The 20,467-nt window shown below is 44.0% G+C and overlaps 1 protein-coding gene across 1 annotated transcript in view; it reads left to right on the forward strand.

Annotated features, from left to right (window-relative positions):
* The first annotated feature begins 911 nt into the window (after positions 1 to 911).
* The window catches only part of ENTPD3 (ectonucleoside triphosphate diphosphohydrolase 3), a 28,662-nt gene continuing 9,106 nt past the window's right edge, over positions 912 to 20,467 (forward strand). The window contains exons 1-5 of the mRNA XM_081071956.1: positions 912 to 1,002; positions 2,021 to 2,072; positions 5,634 to 5,761; positions 11,629 to 11,746; positions 18,664 to 18,814. Of these exons, the coding sequence (XP_080928082.1) occupies positions 2,033 to 2,072; positions 5,634 to 5,761; positions 11,629 to 11,746; positions 18,664 to 18,814 (437 nt within the window). The 5' untranslated portion in view covers positions 912 to 1,002; positions 2,021 to 2,032. The remainder of the gene's footprint in view (positions 1,003 to 2,020; positions 2,073 to 5,633; positions 5,762 to 11,628; positions 11,747 to 18,663; positions 18,815 to 20,467) is intronic.

Genomic DNA, 20,467 nt, shown 5'->3' on the forward strand with positions numbered 1-20,467 from the left:
AAGGCTGTCTGGGACACACACACACACACACACACACACACACACACACACACACACACCCCTAGCTTGAGACCTTCCTCTCTGGACTTAAAGGCACAGTGGGCTAGCTCTTGAGGAGAGGGCAGCCTTGCCCAGGTTGTAGCTGGGGCCTCAGCTCTTTCTTCCAGAGAAGTAGGAGCCATAAGGAGGGATGGTCCCACAGAAACCCCGTTAGGCCTCTTGCTGAGATTATTCCCAGGGTCCTTGGGGCCACTCAGGGGGCCAGGAGGCTACCTGCTGCTGCATTAAAAACAGACTCCTGGGGCATGTGAATCCTGCATTTTCATCATCTATCCTATTTGACCTCTTCCAGGCAGTACTTGTCCTAAATTTTGGCCTAATGACACCCATCTTCAATGGGGTAGGGGAGAGCACTGCTCAATAAACGGTGAGAATGCCTGTGGGCGTGGCCAGGGCAAATCTGCTAAAATACTGAGCGGGGATATCTCTGCATTACTTTGGGCTTTTGGCCCAGGTGACCCAGGGATAAGCCTGCCACCTACTCACCTCATACCCAACATTACAGGTGTTGACCGGCCTCCACTCCACGGGAAGTTGAGCACAGGGCCCACTTGTGCACGCCCACGGAGTGCCCAGTCTCTGCTCTGCCCCCCCTGCCCCCCAATTCCCCTCCACTTAGGCTTGGGGTAACAAGCTATGGAAGAGGGAGGCAGGCAGTGGACACCCGCCCCACTTCCCCAGGTAGGCCAGGCGGGTTAGGGTGGGGGGTCGAGGTCGCGCAAGCCTCACCCCCCTGTACTTTGGGTTGAGGCGATGAGGGAGAAAACTAGAGGGAAGGGGAAGAGGTGCTCCGCCTTGACGCGGCAAAGGGGGCGGTCCCTGGCCACGAACGCCCCGCCCCGCCCCGCCCCCCCGGGCGCCTCCGCAGAAGCTTGCTGCACGCTGGCTGCCTGCTACCACTGCTGCCGCACCGGTCGCCTTCCTCGGGTCATCCGCGCACAGGTGAGCACAGAGGGCCCCGCTCTCGAGCGGCCAAGGAAGGATCGGGAACCTTCGTGAGGCTGAGAGCTGGGAGGGAAGGAAACAGAATCGGCTTTCGCGGAGGTCCGGAATGGGGGACCGATGGACGCGAGCCCCAGATGCTCAGGCGGCGGGGAGGTGGTCCCTGCCATGCCCCAAGAGGTGAACGTGTCTTTACCGAGCGCCTCTGCGGGTCCCGAAATGCGCTGGCTGCTTAGATGTGTCTGCGTGGAGACTGGGGCCTCCCGTATCCCGGGGCGCTGGCGCCTGGGGGGCCCCGGCAGCCTCTAGCAATTGTTTCCCACCAGCAGCTTAAAGACACCCCTCTGGGTCTTGAAAGGGCGGTCCCAGGCTGGCGGGCCACGACCACACACAGAAACCTTCCTTGCTGCTGTGCTTTGAAGCAAAGCCCTCCGCCCCTGTGGGTGCCTGTTAATAACAGGTGCAGGTTTGCTCTGCCCCGGGGTATTGCGGACAGGTGGGAAAGTCTGCAGGGAAAGATAGACTTATTTCTAATTTTTCTTTTTTCAGTTTACTATTTCAGCAAACCCGTTCTTCTTTTCCTTGTATCTGGCGAGGTGACACTAGAATTTAAGCTCCCGCGTGGGGTCTATCACTGAATTTCTAGGTTCCCCAAACCCCCAACCTCCAACCCTGCCCTGTGAGGTTTCGGTTTGTTAGAAGTGGGTTTGTGTCATAGACACAGACAGTACTTTAGTGGTTACCAGAGGGTAAGGGGGTGGGGGGTGGGTGATGAGGGTAAGGGGGATCAAATATATGGTGATGGAAGGAGAACTGACTCTGGGTGGTGAACACACAATGGGATTTATAGATGATGTAATACAGAATTGTACACCTGAAATTATGTAATTTTACTAACCATTGTCACCCCAATAAATTAATTAATTAAAAAAAAAAAGAAGTGGGTTTGTGTGCACGTTTTTTTAACTTAAGTCAGGGGCCATAGACTAATTGTCATTCTGTGTTCTCTCCCCTGCAGCCGGAAGGAAAGATGTTCACGGTGCTTACCCGACAACCTTGTGAACAAGCAGGTTAGTGTCTCAGCAGGGAGCCCGCATGGTTCTGTCTAATTCCAGGAGAATCCCAGCTTCACGCCAGTTTCTTACCCGTGTCCTTTGTCCATGACTGTTGAACTTCTTTGGTTTGAGACTCAGTTGCTCACCGCACTTTCACCACAGGCATTCCTCAGATGAAAGTAATGCTTTTCATCAAAGCTACACTAAACAAGGAGTAACATGTGTGTTTCACTTAAATGGTTTTTCCGGTTTGTATAATCCATTAATTTGGCCCATGTGTTTCCCTTACCCAACTGTGCCTAAGGTTTGGTTTAGAATATTGTTGATTTTGTGATGAACTTTAAAATACGTGGATCTTTCCTCTATTTCCATCCAAGTGGTGTTGCTGGCACAGCACCTACAGCGTCCCGCACCCCCCACCATGGGTGGGCATTGTTACCGCTGATACTGCAGGCACACTTGCAGAATTCACACACACACACACACACACACACACACACACACACACACACACACTTCCAAGCTTGCCCCCACTGCCTGCCTCTGGAGCACTTTTTGCAGTTGCTCAAGGGGAAGCTCAGAAGGCTCCCGCCTCTCCACTCTCAGGTAGGCACTTTGGAATTACAGTGTTTGTCCCACCAATGACAGCACAGCTCTAGGCGTGTCCCCTGAATGAGTGAGTCCTGGTCTAATCCATTTTGTTTTGTGATAGGCTTTTCTGCTGGGGCAAGGGTTTCTTCAGGTAATCATAGCTTTTTACCTAAAAACTGCTGAAACATGGCTGTGGAGGACTTAGGAGGCCAGCTGCATGGCTGCGGTCAGGAGACTGCTTGCTTACATATCAGATGTTTTTTAGTCATGGACAGAAGTTTTCAGTCATGCCCCTAAAAAACTGGGTATTCTTATCTCCCAAAGATTATGATTTTAGGGTAGTGGGGGCAATTTATACAAATCTTTTTTTTTTTTTTTCTAAAGGTAAGTTGTACCTAAGGAGCTTTGATTTGATTTCCAGGCATTCCCCACAACACTTTGAAATTTTAATGCATAAACTGCAAACATCATACATACAAACTTGTTACATTCCTTTTAACTTGGCAGATCAAGTCTCTGCTATGTCTTGTGAGGGAGGAGAGTCCTTTAAATTGACATTGACACGTGGAATCTTTAAAAATTGATACAAAAGTTTGCTTCTGTGAATCAATTGGTTCCTGGCTGGCGCATGTACTTTTATCTGGAACCACAGAAGAGGTATCTAGGACCCCTACAGAGGCTCTGAAGTTCAATTCCACGGTGCTTATCCCCTCCCAGTTGCTATCACAAACGATGCTTCAATGAATAGCTTTGTGTGTGTGTCATTTTACACACGTGGGACTAGTTCTGTGGAATAAATTCCCAGAAGTGGGATTGTAAGTCAGATGATATCCATACACATTTGCAGTCACTGTCAATCAACATTGACAAGTTGCCCTCCATTGATGCTGTGTCAGTTTACACTCCCCGTGACAAGGTAGGAAAATTAAGTTCTTAAGGGACCACTTTGACATTAGGAAGTGTCTGTGGCAGCATCTATACTGCAGAGGGATCAGATGAGGCAGAAAGGTTGGCTGTTCTGAGCCACTGAGATGCACTGCGTGACTGACTGTCCCAGAGTAGTGAGTATTGTGATGTGATTGGATACTGGGGCTGAATCTAATTCTAGCGTGGTGGTATACACATGCCCTTTTCTCCTTCCCGGAAAATGTCTCCTGAAAGTAATGAAGGAGTAAAGCATAGGTCATGATGATCTTAAGAGTAAATGTTCTGGAATAGGACAGGATCTACCCCATTTCTGTTCAACAGAACTTCCCACAATGATGGAAATGTTCTATACCTGCCCTGTCCGATGTGGTAGCCACCAGCCATGTGTGGTTGTTGAACCCTTGAATTGTGGCCAGTGAGACTGAGGGATTGAGTTTTTAATTTTATTTAATTTTAATTATATTTAAATACCCTATGGTGAGAGACATATTGGAATTCTCTGAATCTAGTGATCTTTCTGTGATGCCAGGATTCATCATATTTCAGCCACTTTGTGTCACCATTATATTTATGCCATAATAGTTCTACCAAGAGTATTATATAGTCAAATTTTAATTGAATGTCTTATTATCTTTTTTAAAACAATAAGTATAATTTATATACAGTGAAATGGCTAGATCTTAAGTTGTGCACCTAAGTTGGGTATTCTTGCCTTCCAGAATGACACATTTTTAGGATAAGGGCAATTTATAAGAACCTTTTCTTTTTCAAGTGAAATTATACCTAAGGAGCTGATTTACTTTGATTTTCAGGGTTCCCCCCAAAGGCGTTGGAAAGGTTTGATGAATTTTGACAAATGCATACATCCATCTAACCCACAATCCTATTAAGATATAGAGTACTTCCTTTACCCCAGAAAGTGCCCCCAGGTGTCCCATGAATCCCTGTTCCTAACCCCCAGGCCATCACTGTTCTGATTTCTGTCACCTGCCTATTTTAGAATTTCCCATAAATGGAATCATTTCAATGTAGTACAATACTAGTTTCTTTCTTTAAAAAAATCTATTTGCTACTTTATCTACAAAATTTTCAGTAGCCCCCATTGGTCTCTTAAGACTCAGGTAAATGTCTGATTTAAACATTTAGTTAAGTAATATTAGTTTAAATTTTATAAATAGACATAGTTTATTTTTTATATATTATATGTTATTATACAATACATAGACAATAACATAATTTTTTTTACTCAGGCTCTATATATTTAGTTTAAGATTATTCATGTGATTTATTTTACTTTTTGCTTTTAAATGGATAAAGATACTTTATATGTTATAATTAACATACAAATACCAGAGATTGCATGACCCATTTGGGAGGAAACACTCAGAGTGGGGTCTAATTAGCATTCATTTGTGAAGATGTAGGTGAGACCTTGTGCCTTCATTGTAGACACAGGAAAAATGACTGTGAATTCTTATTGGGAACCCAAATACTTTAGAAATTCAGACATGTCACCATTTCTTTAATAATAAATCACCATGTAATGAATTTTAAAGTAAATCGTGGATGTAAAGATTTCAACCAGGAGACACCTACAAAAAAATACATTAATTAATTTAAAAAATAAAGTAAATCATTGATTATATCTGAATTACAGTATTAATTTTTTAATTTATGTGAGATTATTTTTAAATGAAATATTATATCACCTGCTTTATTTTTTGAATATATCACCCCATGTTTTTCGAATTTACACTGAAACAAATGTTACTGTAAATCATCTCACAGACAACCAGTAATATGTGTAACACGCTTTGGGAAATACCAGAAAGCTAAGCTATGGACACCTTCCTGCAAATACTGTTTTAATCTACTCTTTGGAGGAAAGATAAATGGATATTGGAGCCCAGTTGCTGCTCTGCCTTAAACGTGTGGATCTCACTAAAGTCTCAGAGGAAGTGATTCATGTACAGTTATACCCTCAGCCCATGGGCCAAAGAAGGCCCATGCTTTGTTCCTAATTTCCTCTCATGTGTCTTCTGGGTCTTCCCATGTTAGGCCTCAAGGCCCTCTCTCGAACTCCAGCCATCGTCGCCTTGGTGGTCTTGCTTTTGAGCGTTGTGGTTCTTGTGGCCATCACACTCATCCAGATTCACCAGAAAGAGGTTCTTCTTCCCGGACTGAAGGTAAGTGTGACGGGATTGGCATTGAAGGGAAGGAAGGGGCTATAATATCAATTATTCTACAACCATGAGTTAGAAGACAAGAAAACCCTTTCCCCTGTGTCCAGCCAGAGCCAGGGAAGATGGTGTAAGACCCAAGGGAGAAGAAGGTCTGAACGTGTTGGGTTTGTGATGCTTGAGGCTACAGATTGAGAGTGGTGACACCTTCTTCAAGGACTGTGTGCTCTTGCTTTGCCTCCTGACTATTGGAATCAAAGCTAAACTTTGTAGCCAGTAATTACAGATGGCTACCAAAGATTTACCCGTTTCCCCCAGAGCACACATCCCTGATTGTGAATGGAGATCAGGAGACCCAGGCTCCGCTTATGGCCTAGACTGGGTGAACAAAAGATCGAGGACTTGAAAAGTTCTCCTTCAGCTGTATTTGTGCTACTTCTCTTAGGGGTAGAAATGTGCCAAGATCCCTCTGACTTCCCCCACACACACACCCAAAAGTACCCAGGACCTGATGCTCAGTTCCAGAGGCCCCTCTCAGCCCTTGATAAGTCCATCCCCAAACGGTCTCTTTGGTGATCTCTGGTAGGATGAGAATCATATTTATCACCCCAGCCTCGGCTGTAAGGATGACGGGAGGTGATCCCATGAGGGACTGTCACGTGACAGGTGAAGAGAGTCAGTGAGTCCTTCAAGCATTTTGGGTAGAGGTCAGCAAACTTTCTGTAAAAGGCTAAATAGCACATAGTTTAGGCTTTGAGGACCATTTAAAGTCTCTGTTGCACATAGCTTCTTTTGTTTTTGTTTTTGTCTTAGGACTCTTTAAAAATGTAAAAACCCTTCTTAGCTGGGAAGTGACAGGAGGGCGGGCAGCCTCTGCAGGGCCTGTTACCCAGCAGGTTACCACTGTGGGCACCTGGGCCTCAAATGCTGGTCAGTGCAGAACTCACCTCAGGCTTGTCCTCTACCAAGGGGCGTAGAGAACATCTGCCTCCCAGCTATCCCACTCCAGAGCGTATTTACACACCAACTTCCATCAGTCATCGGCTGAGAGGCTGCTTCCCGGGGAACATTGACTCTCCAGTATTTCTGGCATATCGTGTGCTCAGGTTGGCTCAGGCCCTGGAGGAAATGTTCAGGCGGGTGGGAAGTGCATGGTGGGACATGATGGTGGTCAGGTCTGAGGGGTAGTGGGCAGGGACCCTCCGTGATTGTTCCATGTGGATACAATTATTATTCACCCCATTTTGCAGACGAGGAAACAGAAAAACAGAAAGAGCAAATAGCTTCCCATGGTTCTACCGATTGAAAAGAGCGGAACTGACATAGCAGGGAGAAAAGAGAGCAGAGAATATTGGCCTTAATTAAACAAGAGGTTGGAAGGACCAGAAGACACACCATCACTAATTAGCAGACAGTTCAAAGAGGGGATTTTTAATCTCTTCAGAATCTTGCTGTCAGGCTCCGGTCACAGTTGTGGGGGACAGGAAGTTGTATAACATTGGAATATTGGCTCAGAAGGCCCAATCTGTCTAATTGGGTGGATTACATTGAGAAATAACAGATGTTCGGGACCAGCTGAACTACGAACAGAATGATAGCCTTGGAAGAGAACACTCCACATGCAGCTTTTCTCAGGGTGTTGAGACCTCTTTCCTTTTGCGGTATGTGCTAAGGGGGAGAGGGCGGTTTTGGGGGTGAAGTTGAATGAATATGAGGGCTTTTTCATTGCCATGTTAGTTTTCATACCATGTGCCCTGTTTTGCTTTGTGTGCACCTGACAGTTGGCTACGAGGGACCAGCTCCACAATGGCCTATTTTGGGGGCGGGGGGGGTTGCTGGAATGTTCCTCAAGACCCTCATGAAAGGTCATGATATCTGGCAATTAAATCCATCTTTGGCTTACCTGACCTTGGTTTATTTGAGTTTGAGAGCAGAACTATTAAAATTTAGTCAAGAGTTGAAATGTCCCCAGTCCCTTTTTCATTGTTACCGGTCTGACCTGCTCTACCAGCTTGAAGAGTAAATAGGATGGCATCACTTTTATTTTTCACTTAGGCCCCCACCTGCGTTTTTATCACGAAGTCCAATATCTTCCTCCTTAGGCCCCACCATCCCCACCTTCAATCAGTAATAGTTCAGAAGCCTTGGAGTTTCTCAGTTCAATATGATGAATTCCCCACTGCCAATGCCTCTTGAAGCCACATGATATCACTGTTGAAGAGGGGGCTGCATTGTCTCAGGGTTTCAGGGGCCAGGTTTTTCTGCTGTGACCTGTTCGGGTCACATTGGTTCCCCATGTTGGGAAACTCTCCCATGCTTGGCCATTACTCTCCAAAGCAGGAACACTGGGCAAGCACGTGTTGAAACCATTCCCTTCTAACCTTCATCAAATGTAGATCATTGGCCTGCATCTCTGGTGCCAAATGGCTCACTCTGGGCTCCCCCATTGAAGAGCAAGAGTTGGATAATTGTTTTTTTCTTTCCAGGGGGCTCCTTATTCAAGTTAGTCCACTTCCTCTCCAGCCAGAGCTGCACACCACTTAACTAAGAGTTTGTTTTCCAGAGACTTTTTGTCTGAACAAAGTCTGCAGACCATCTCAGGCACCTTATTTACTAAACAGTCACCCCGTTAGACTTGGTTTCCTTGGAACTCGGTGAAAGCACAGGGACTATGAGTACAGGTTGGAGAGCCTGTTAGACCCAGGCTTGATCCCAAGTCTGTGACCATGGGCAGCTATGAACCTCAGTTTCCTCATCTGTCAAGTGGTGATGATGATAACATCTGCTTTATAAATACAATAATACTAAAGCACTTTGTGCAATGCCTGGTATCGTATAAGTACTCAATAAATGTTTATTACTTCTACTACTATTATAGTAATAGTGATGATGATGATGATGATAAACAAATCTAAGAAAGCTGATCTTAGGACCTTTGCTTTTGTCAGAAGCTCACACAGTCCTTAAGTTTTGGACCACGGGGTTTAGATGGAAGACTGTTTACTTTTGGTTAGCCCTCTGAATGTGTCTTCAGTTCCATATTAGAGCCATGTTTTTTTTTATTCCAACACTGTGTTAGAGGGTTACTTACTGCTTCTCATCCCAACATCACCCACTGTGGGGACAGAATCCCAGAGAGCAGTTTCCAGGCTCTCGACCTCATGTGGAAAGGTGCTGGCTCGGGTAGTAGATGGCTGTCAGCTGTGGCTAGTTGGCCATCAGCTGTAACCAGTTAGCCATTGGCCACTGATATAACTGCCGCGGCTATGCTAGGGGGTTGGTTGCTTGGCAGAGAAGTGGACGGCGGATTGTGCATCGCGTGGAGCCTGCTTCCTGTATCTCCAACCCAGCCACCAGCGAGACTATAGTGGTATGAACCCCCTATCTATGGCTCCGTGGGTGTTCCTTTTTGGCCTCTCCATATCCCTCGTTCTTGTGCCGGGAGCCGGAGCAGGGACCCTGTAGGACACCCACCTAGCTGAACTGAATGAAATGCGCTCTCCCCTCCCTGACCCTCCATGGAACCATATTGAATTCCACTGCTCTAGGCAAACAAGCTCTGAAAACTGGTTAAAAACCCATTTGTCCATTTTTGAAAATGTCAGTGAATGGTGGTGGAGGTGGCGTTGGGCCTCACAGCTGGCCCCTGTCAGCACATCATCGGGTGCCCAGCGGGCTGCCACCTCTCCAGGCTCATAGAGCAGAGTCTCGGGCTGCTTCCCACCCTGGTGAGAGCTGGACCCCAGCTGGAGACACAAATGAGAATGGACATTCTTCTTTCTTTCTGAACTTGATCCAGCAGCCCAAGGCTTCATACACAGGGAAAAGGCTGTGTAGGCTTTGTGTAGGATTGGGATAAAGATTTGGGGAAAGGCAGGTACCCTCTGGAGTTGTTGTCCCCTTAGTCTCCTTCTTCCTGTTTCATGGGTCATTACTAGGCATGGAGGGGCCCATGGAGGGGTGCCGATCGGTTCGGTAGCTGGAAGGAGGATAAAAAGCCAGTGGCTAATGTGGGGGCTCAAACCTCTTGATGCCTGGGTTCTTTCTTGCCTTCAGTTTCGACCTGTCCTTTAATCTCACAGCGAGCCTTTGCCTGGAATGGATTGTGAACAATGCCTCCCTTATTCGCCGGGGGAGGTGTTGTGTCAGGATCCCGACCAACATTTATCAGACTGAAGGGCTGGGATTAAGAGGCTGTCCAAGTTCAAATACCAATGAACACAGGATGTTCTATCTCATATACTGGAGAAGCTGTGATTCAGGAGCTGGAGCAACATTTTGTTTTATTTGGGTCCATTTCAAATGAAGCAAGAACTTGTGATAGTAGAAAGTTGGAATCTCCTAAATGTCTAGAATCAGGGAGTTGATGAAATAAATTATTGTACATCTCACAGTAGATGTGCTGAATGTGTTGAAAATGGTACAGACTATTTTTACTGGTAGGGAGAGATGTTTGTGATATTTTAAGTATGAAAAAAGCATTGGAAAAGCTATGTACAGCGTGGTCCTGTGTTGATTTAAAAACATATCTAAGCACGTATGTTTACATATAGCTGTATGCGTAGAAGACCTTTTGAAAAGATATATAATAGGTGTGAAAACAGTAGATTTGAGAGGTTATTGTTTACTTTTACTTTTCTTTTTTTCTTGCTTTGTGATTTTGTTTATTTTGCTTTACTGATTTTTCTGTATATGATAATAGCCTGTATTTATTGAGCAGCCACTAAGTATGAGGCATATGGTCTCCTCTTTACTTCTCAAAGGAAGATGTCTAAGGATGAGGGAACCCAGAGAGCTTAGGCCTCTTACCCAGGGTCGTAAAATTAAGAATACATCATCCAAGTCAACCTGCTTCCAGAACCTGACTTTATCTTCCTCCCTGGGACAAGCTAGGCTGACCCACGCTGCCACGTAGGAGCCTCTGATGCTCTGGACTGACTTGATGCTGACCTGGGTCAGCATTACACATTCCAGTCCCCACTGGCTCCTAACACATGCTGTCCCCTGGTGAGGCTTGGTCCAGGGCCTGGGCGGGGTGACACCTTCAGGTGAAGCTCCCTGGTACCTGCCTCCAGCTGGGTGAGATGGTCTGGGACTCTCCCAGGCTACTCTTCTGTGCACAGCCAGTCCCATCACTGCCATGGCAACACCCTTCTGTCCATCTGTTACCAAAGCAGGACCACATGTCAGCATTAGTTTGTATTTGGGGTTTCCCCTCCCTAATTATGAATGCTTTAATTCTGAGAGCTGATGCAGATATTAATGTTTCTGTCCTGTGTGAGCACTTCTTACCTATAGTTTCGTTTTGGTTGTTTAGTCCAAGGCTGATAGGCCTGGAAGTTTGGGGAATAGAGGGCGGCAGGTGACTGATTATTCATTTCCCTTCTGAGACCCAGGTGGCTTCTGTACCCCCACCTCAGTGGTCTGGATGAGGGGGGATCGGGGGACCTGTCTTTGTATGCAAGATCCTTGGAGAATTAATCTTCACCCTTGGCTGCGTATTGGAATCACCAAGAGAGCTTTGAAAACCATTGATGCCTGAGTCCACTCCCAGAGATCCTGGTTGAAGGGATCTGGGGTGCAACCTTGGCACTGGGAGTTTCAGAAGTTCCCCAGGTGATTCTAATTTGTGGCCAAGGCTGAGAACCATGCCCTAGAACACCTGATCCATCTTACCTCCTCCCCCACCCAGCCCACGGAGACAATGTTGGTTTGGAGGAAATAGCTTTTTCTTCTTGGTCAGCCCCGACCTAAGTGAAGCAGGGTGGACTAAGCTCTTGAGAGTACTTGGTGTTCTCAGTGGTCCACTGGGGAAAGGAGTCCTCAGAGAGGCCCCGCCCATTTCTGACTCTCCCTTTCTCCCTTGTATTCAGTATGGAATCGTGCTCGATGCCGGCTCTTCCAGGACGACAGTCTACGTATACCAGTGGCCAGCGGAGAAGGAGAATAATACTGGAGTGGTCAGCCAAACCTGCAAATGTAATGTGAAAGGTAAGGCCCAGAGTGAGTCTGGGGGGCCCAAAGGGAAGCCATGTAGCGTCCTAATGTTCTTTGGAGGCCTAGAGGGGTCCCGAGAAGCTGCCTGGAGTGGGTAGAAAATATGAGATCTTATGTTAGTGCTACTACTTATCAGTGCACCGTGGGCCAGTCACTTCCCTTCTCTGGGCCTCAGTTTTCTCATCTGTAGAACATGCTGTGGGGGTATGTGGGTGTGTGTGTCAAGAACTGTGTATGATCTAAGATTTTATCCTGCCACGCTCTCCTGGATGCTGGTAGAAGACACAGACTAGTGGGTCAGAAATGAAGAACCATTTATTATGCACAGCAGAAGAAGTGGCCAGAGGATCAGCATGTTTTTCTGCTTCTCTGAGCCCCAATTTGCACAGGGTGATGTAAAAAGGGCCAGATAGTACCTGCTCGCACAGTGGGTTGTATTACGGAAGAGAAATCAGAGGTTAGGGAATCTGAAACATTTATAAAGGGCACTGAGCATGCCTGCCCTTTGCTCTGGGGTGAAACCTATTTCTGTCTTCTGAGCCTGTTCACCTTGAGAAGATAATCCAGAACAAAGGCAGTCAGTATCTCTGCTCATAAAACATGTGGAAACATGAGAGACTCCTAGAAAATTATCTTCCAACAGGTATATGTAGGTGGGGGAGAGATAGGTTGGAGGGAGATGGACAACACATCAACAAATAGGCGTGACTCTGTTCTAGTAAAGCTTTACTTATGGACCCTGACATTTTGAATTTTATATAATTCTCACAAGTCACAAGATACTATTCCTTTAATTCCTCCTCCCACCATTTTAAAATGTAAAAACTGACTTATCTCACAGGTTGTACAAGAAAAGGTAGTGAACCAGATTTGGCCGATGAGCTGCCAACCCCTGAAATATTAGCTTGGCTCAGAAGTAATTGCAGTTTGAAAGGTTAAAAATTGCGAAAACTGAAATTACTTTTGCATCAACGTAATTAATCATTATCAGCACTTTTAACATTAACGACCCTCCAGGCAACTCCCTGTCTCACCCACAACACAGCCTGAATTTTAGTAACTGTTTCCTTGTTCTTCTTTATAGTTTTGTCCTTATGTATTTAGTTTCTCCTGTTTTTGAAAATGGAATCAAATACATATTTCTATAAATGGAATCAAACATTCGCCTGTGATTTGCTTGTTCATTTCCGTTGGGTTTTAAGATTCATCTATGTTGATATGAGTAGGAGTTGGTCATTCATTTTTCCTGTCAATGGACATTTGTATTTCTCTGGCAATTAATAAGGTTGAATATCTTTTTGTATATTTATGACCATCTCTGCTTTGTGTGAAATATATGTTCCTATGTGTTGCTCATTTTTCTACTGAGTTGCTTGATTTTTTTTTATTCATTGGAATTCTTTGTAGATAATCTGAATATGAATGCCTTTCTGGTGTTATATTGTTGCTACTGTTCTTGCACAGTTTATGGTTTGTCTTTTTAGTCTTTTCATAATATCTTTTGATGAATAGAAATTCTTAATTTTTATGTAAGTGCAATTGTCAATCTCCTTTATGGTTTGCTCTTTGGTATATTTTATTCAAGAAATTCTTCCCTATCCTGTGCTCGTAAAGATATTCTTCTATCAAAAGTTTTTATAATTTTGCCTTTTACAATGAAGTCTTTCGTCTCCATAATCAAGTGAGTGAGTATGTGTACGTGTGAGCCTTTTTTAAAGCCCGTCTCTTTATATAGTCAATAGTAGTATGATAACTTTGTACGGTGACAGATGGTTACTAGACTTAGTACAGTGATCATATCTTAAGATCTATAAATGTTGAATCACTATGTTATACACCTAAAACTAATATAGTATTGTATGCCAGCTGTGCTTTAATAGAACTAATAAAAGCCAGTGTCTTCAGAACATTATGATCTTTGAGTTGGCCTGGAGCTTCCCAGGTTACAGACTCCTGACTCGTCCTCCCAGCCCCAAGCAGCTCCTTCATGTCTCTCAATGAGCTGCCTAAATGTTATAAGTTCTGGGAGGTCATGGCATTGACAAAGTTGAGAAGCAGAATTAGCTTTTCCCAGGGGTCTCCTGTGGCTGGCCAGGGTGAGTTCTGATCGCCTGCCTCCCCATGGAGGGCGGGCTAGAGCTCACCTACCCGAGTGCATAGGTATCACAGATTAAGTTTTCTAGAAGACGTTGAGACAGTTTGGGATGCAAGGTAGTTACTCGAGATCCACACCTGTGGGAGGAGAGAGGAAGAGGAAGGATTGGACAGAAGGAGACGTTAAACTGCAATGCAGGCCTGACAGAGTTTCCGCCAATCAGGGTTATGCTTCATCGGGTTGAGATGGCCCGAAGGGGCTGGGCTGTGATACCTCTGTCACCTTCAGTCATTGGATGTTGTCATCCTGGGAAGAGCAAGACATTGAGCAGGGCCGCTCTCTGTAGTTGCAGCAAACCCTCAAGTTGCTGATAGCTAGGACAATAAGTCTTTATTTGAAGGGCATCTGCGTGGCACCTTTCTGGGCTCATCACAGCAGGAGACGGGGATTTTTCTAAGTATCACTTGCGTTGTTGTCATAAGAGACAGGCAGCAGTAGCCTGGCTGTGACCTCAGCCTGAGACCCCACCTCTGTTCTCCTAACGTCTGAGCCATTTCCTCACCTCCAAGCAGGATTCTTGTTTAGAAAAGAGAGACTCGCATTTCAAGAAAAGAGAGGATGGTGTGGGAGAGTGAGTCACCTTATCCCTACTGTGTGAGCTCTGGAAATTATCTCACCTCTCTGAATCTTGATCCCCTCATCTCTAAAATACAAAGCACAATAATAGTAATACCTCCCCCATAAGAATGATTTGAAGATTAGGTTAAGAGACATACTATGTGTAAAGCAGGTAGCAAATGCCTGGCGTACAGGAAGTGCTCAACAAGTGTTAGTTATTGTTATTCCTAGGGCCCCACACTTTAGAGCTCCTGGTGGATATTCCTGCCAAAAGGTTACTCTGTCCCATAGTTATGAGCTCTATTTAGACTCGGGAAAGCAATTCAGCCAAGTCAGTCCTGATGGCCCTCTGACTGTAGGGACCGATGGGACTTTCATGGGGAGGGACAGGCAGTCTCTCAGGGGCAGGGGCCCTTGGCCCACCCAGCATGTGATTTAGGGGACGGGCAGGGTCATGGAACCCACACCACATCCATAAATGGATCTTCCCTTCTTTGATCACAGTAGCCTTGGGGATCCAAATATACTCTGAATGACCAAAAGACCACAAACGAAAGCCTTAATTACAGAGTTAAAGTTTGGTAAGTGTCATTCCTTCGAAGACATGTTGCTTGTACAAGGATAATTTGGGTTTCTGGTTTCTCAATTGCACATTTCCCCAGGATGCCCCTGTCTTAGTTGGAGGGGGTGGTGTAGGCTCGCTTGGCCAGCAGTGTTTCCTGAATGGCTAGGCACTCAGAAATGTATTTCTCAGAGCGTCCCTGTTGAGTAGCGGTCCTTGGTTGCTAATCTTTTCTGTGAGTTCACTGGATGCTCTCTTTGCTGCTGGCCCCTGGGCTGGTGTCTGTAGCTCTGGCCATTCCCTGGAGGGGACTGGTTCCTGTTGTCGCTCCTCTCTTTTGCCATGTGCCTGCTCCTCTCTTTTGCTCATGCCCGCTGCTGCCTTCTCCCGTAAGGGACATGCATGTTTTCCCTTTAAATCAGTGCTTAAAACTTTTTGAACTCTGGAGCCTAAGCTTAGCCATCTCCTCCACTGAAATATCTTTAAGAGTCGCTCCAGGGACCAGGCCACTGCACTGTTGAAAGCATCCTCTGCTCAAGTACGTGTCTCATGCTTCCATCCCACCTCGAGTAAGTTTTGGGCCGTCTGCCCAATCCTTTGTCCCCAGATTGCAATAGCAATTTTAACTCTCTGTTCTTGGGGTTGGGAATACCAGTATCCCATGAGCCTATAAGCCTTCTTTTCCAACTACAAAACTTAAGGGACCTTATGCAAAAAGACCCCTCGGTGACATGCTCAGATATTCCAAATGTCCACATTCTAGCGACTCTCCTAACTGATCCCTACCCAGAGACCAGCTCTAGCAGAGTATATTTTATTTGCTCCGGATTGGACATGTTTGACTGTCATGACTGGGGTTGGTGGTGTTGCTGGCATCTAGTGGTAGACGACAGAGATGCAGCTAAGTGTCGCACCACACACAGGACGGCCAAGAATGGTCCTCTGGCCCAAAATGTCAGTAGTGCCGTGGTTAAGAAACTCTGGGAAACTCTGGGAAGTACTCAGATCTGAGAGGTATTTTGAAAACAGAGCCAACAAGAGGTTATGATTGAGGCAATGTGAGGCAGGTAGGTTGGATGGTGCCTGCACATTACTTCTGACTGGGGTGACGGTGGGGGGGGGGGGGTGTGATGTGGCCACAGCATTTCCTGAGCGTGGGAGCACTGGGAGGGGAATCCACTGGGGGCCTGGCAAGGGATTAAGGAATTTGGTTTTAGACACGTTAAGTTGGAAATGCCTATAAATCATCTAAGTCAGGGGCTACCAAATTTTTTCTGTAAAGAGCTGGATGATACATATGTTTTACTTGTTGGCCATATGGACTCTGTCATAAATATTTACCTCTGCCACTTTAGCATGAAAGCAGCTGCAAACAATATGCAGACAAATTAGCATGTATGTATTTCAAGAAAGATTTATTTCTGGACACTGTATATGCCTAATGGGAGAGACCATAAGAACAAAATGAACTTAAAAAAAAATCTTCAACTGTTTTCAACAATTATGTAGTCGGTGGTAGTGCTGGTATTGTCGTACTGAGACCTGTTGCGTGTGAAATAACGCAAATGAGGTATTCAGTTGGAGTGACCGCAAATAGGGATTTTAGCATAGGGAAAGACGATAAAAATACAAGATCAAAGAATTTAAGTCAAAATCTATAGTTTTGACTTAGCAGTATCAGTAAGAATTCATGATATGTTTTTTTCTTGAAATAAAGTTTTCCCTTGGTCTGTCCTCTGAAAAAGCTTACAGGAAACGCTCTAGCTTCCCAATTTTGGACGCTAAATACCATTACTGACCAGAAACCACGACTCCTTGGAGAAATGGCTGAGTCCAGATCTGGACTCAGAAAGTGTGTAAGTTCCCTGGTACATCTTATCAGAAGGCAAAGAGCTCTCAAAGGTTTCTGGGATTATATCAAAAGGACACAAGGGCCAATTGAACGGACCCCCCAACTAGCCAAAGATGGGACCGCAATAAGAAAAATAACTGCAGTGAATTAAAACACATCAAATATATCGTTAAAGTTACATGTTCCTAAAGATATAAAGCAAACAAAATCCCTCACTGGTTAAATTAAGAAGATATTGGAGATGCAATCCATAGTTTTTAAGCTGATAAATGAAGGAAAAGAATCAAGCACATATCTTACCTTCTGTACAAACTGTCCTGTAGGGTAACCAAATAGTCAGTATTAGGGAAGTTTTTCTCTCATAAAAGCATATGAGGTAAAAAATGAAGCAAGAATGGTGGAAATAAAATATCACCCTTTTATAAACCCTAATGGACTCCTGGATCTCAGCAGTGATCATTGATGCCTGCACCAAAACAGAAACACCCAGACACTTGTGCTTCATTTTAGCAGTGCACGCTAATCCCTACAAAATGGTTTCTGAAATAGTTCAAATCTAATAGTTCAAATCTAATTAAGCCTCTGCATTTGGTTATTAATTTACAGGAAAAACCAGGACCAAATAACTTGTTAAATGAACCATGGTGATTCATTCAGCAAACTCTAGGCTGTGGGAACTCTACAGGACAAATTAAACTACCATGTTTCCCCGAAAATAAGACCTAGCCGGACCATTAGTTCTAATGCATCTTTTGGAGCAAAAATTAATATAAGACTCAGTCTTATATTAAAATTATATTAAAATAAGACCGGATCTTAATATATAATATAATATAATATAATATAATATAATATAATATAATATAATATAATATAATATAATATAATTAATATAATATAATATATAATATTGGTTCTTATATTCATTTTTGCTCCAAAAGATGCATTAGAGTTGATAGTCCGGCTGGGTCTTATTTTCAGGGAAACATGGTATGAGGAAACTTTTTTTTTAATTTAGTTAATTTATTGGGGTGACAATTGTTAGTAGATTTCAGGTGTACAATTCTGTATTACATCAGAAACTTTTTTTTTAATTACAAAGAAAAACAGAAAGGGAGAGCAGAACCTGTAGATTACAAGGAACTTAAGAGACATACCAACCAATTGCAATAAGTGGAATTTATCGGACCCTAATTCAAACAAACTAGATAGAAAGAGAGAGGTAGGGGAGGAGGAGGGAGAGAAAAATATGACTATGGAGGAAATATGAACCTTCACTAGATATCTGATTATCCGAAGGGGTTATTTTTAATTTTTATAGGTATAATAATGGGACTGTGGTTATGTCTCTTTAAGAGAATTCTTGTCTTTTAGTGATACATACTGAAATATTTATAGAATGAAATGATATCGTGTCTGCAGTTTGCTTTTGAGGAGAGAAGGGGAGAGAGTGCAGAGGAAGTAAGCGATGATCATTATTGAAGCTGGGAGACAGGTTCTTTATATGTTTTACTCACCCTACTTTTACTTATATTTGAAACTTCCATAGTGAGAATTTTTTTAAAAGCAGGTCCTGGCTCATTTTTTTTTTCGCTTTTGTAAATCCTTCCTTCCATATTTTTGGAGTTGACTCTGTGACCACATGGGCCATAGCATACCCACCTGTTTTCAACTCCCTATTAAAACCCACTAATTTCCAAAGTTGATCTGTTTCTTGTTTGAATGTTGTACTGCTCTTGTTGGTTCCCGGGGATGCTAAGAAGTGCTGACTGCTTCCTCTTCAGGTTCTGGGATCTCCAGCTATGGGAAAAATCCCCAAGATGCGCCCAAAGCCTTCGAGGATTGCATGCAAAAAGTCAAGGAGCAGATTCCAGCCCACCTCCATAGCTCCACCCGCATGTACCTGGGGGCAACGGCTGGGATGCGTTTGCTGAGGTAAGGGCTGGAATGGCACAAAGGAACCCATTTCCCCGAAATAGCCAAGAATGTGTTAAACCTTGCCAAGAATGTAAGTCTATTTCTAGGAACAAATCCGAAAGAAAGAAGCCCATATTCTGCCATAAACTTAAGCTTTAAAAGTTGGGAAACTTTTAGTCTTTATTTTAATACCCAGGAAGAAACAGTTCTACAATTAATTCCCTTGCCCTTGGTGATTTTACTGAGAACTCTGAAAAAAAGAGGAACGTGAAATCTGTGTAAAAACCCCTAGGTTTTAGAAAGGTAGAAACTGTTTTTGACACCTGGTATTTCGACACCTGGTATTTCGACATCTACGTGCAACCAGCTCTACTACGTGCAACCCATAGCTATGTAGCTTGTACTCATGTACAAAATGTCACTAGAATCTGCTTTAAAATGATGGAGTCTCTGCACCTCTCCCCAGTCAAAGCCTGTGGAGTCATTATGAAACCAATATCTCATTTCACTCAAGTAAGCGGCTCCTTCTAAATTTTCAGCCATGACTTTTAGCTCAGTTGCATTGTTTTCAAATGCCCTTTCTCTTTCTTTTTTTCTCTATTATAATAGTTTCTTGACCTTGAAATTAAAAAAAAAAAAGTTTAAAAAAATACATCAAACTTAAATCTACCTAGGGGAGAGGCTGCTTCCAACTTTAAAAATAAGGCTTTATCCCGAAAAGATGACACTCATTCTGCTTCAAAGCCACTTTGTCAGTGATCCCAGTAATGTCAAATTATATCTGTGGGCATGAAGAAAACACAAAGGAACAAACAAACAGCCACTTTTACATGATCGTCACAAAGAAATCACGAAGCACGTCAGCTGGATTGGACCCTTTCCTTGCAGTTTTCCTGTGCTTGTTCCTGTTCCTATGTCCTGGTTGACCAAGTGGAACATGGAAGAAAGTTGGATTTCTTTGCTCATGCTTGGAATCTGCAGCGTGTTTCAAAATTACCTAGTTTAAGTGAAATCGAAATGAGATAGAAAGTCCTTCCTTCTGCCCTTTCTTTCCTATGGAAACAAAGAACCCAGCTTTTTCTTAGTTGCTTTTTTTCCCCCAGGCTTCTCTGAGTGAGAAATAATTTAAAAGGCTCTGTAATTTATAGCTGCGTGGGGAAGAAATGAATGAATGTTCTATTTGAATAAATCAAATGTTAACTTCTACTTGTAAAACTTTCTGATGGGGATCTGTTTCATCTGAGCAACCAGCTGACTTTTCTATCGCTAGAAAAGTCAAATGTTAAAAAAAAAAAAAAAGTTAATGAGAATCACCTGGAATGAGAACTGATAAAACTAGGAAAACTGACTTATTTTCCAAGTGTTGACAATTTGCTGTTGACTTGGAATGGGCTTCTGCTTGGAGCATCACTCTTTCTTCTTCTTGACCCAAGAGTGAGCCAGCGCCTGTGGCTTTCTTAACCCAGTGATGAAAAGGAAAATAATCTCCCAAGTAAGCTTTCTTCCACAGGGTAAAATGGCAGCAGATGAATGATATAATAACACTATGTCACGGGTGATATGAGAATGTTATATTGTCACCCCTCCATGGGTCAGCACACTAATTGATTCAAACCAATGACGGCCATAATAGCCATCATATCCCCTCATGATGAAGCCCTCCCAAAAGCG

Source organism: Rhinolophus hipposideros (assembly GCF_964194185.1).
Source record: "Rhinolophus hipposideros genome assembly, chromosome: 14".
In the NCBI taxonomy this organism is placed as follows: domain Eukaryota; kingdom Metazoa; phylum Chordata; class Mammalia; order Chiroptera; family Rhinolophidae; genus Rhinolophus; species Rhinolophus hipposideros.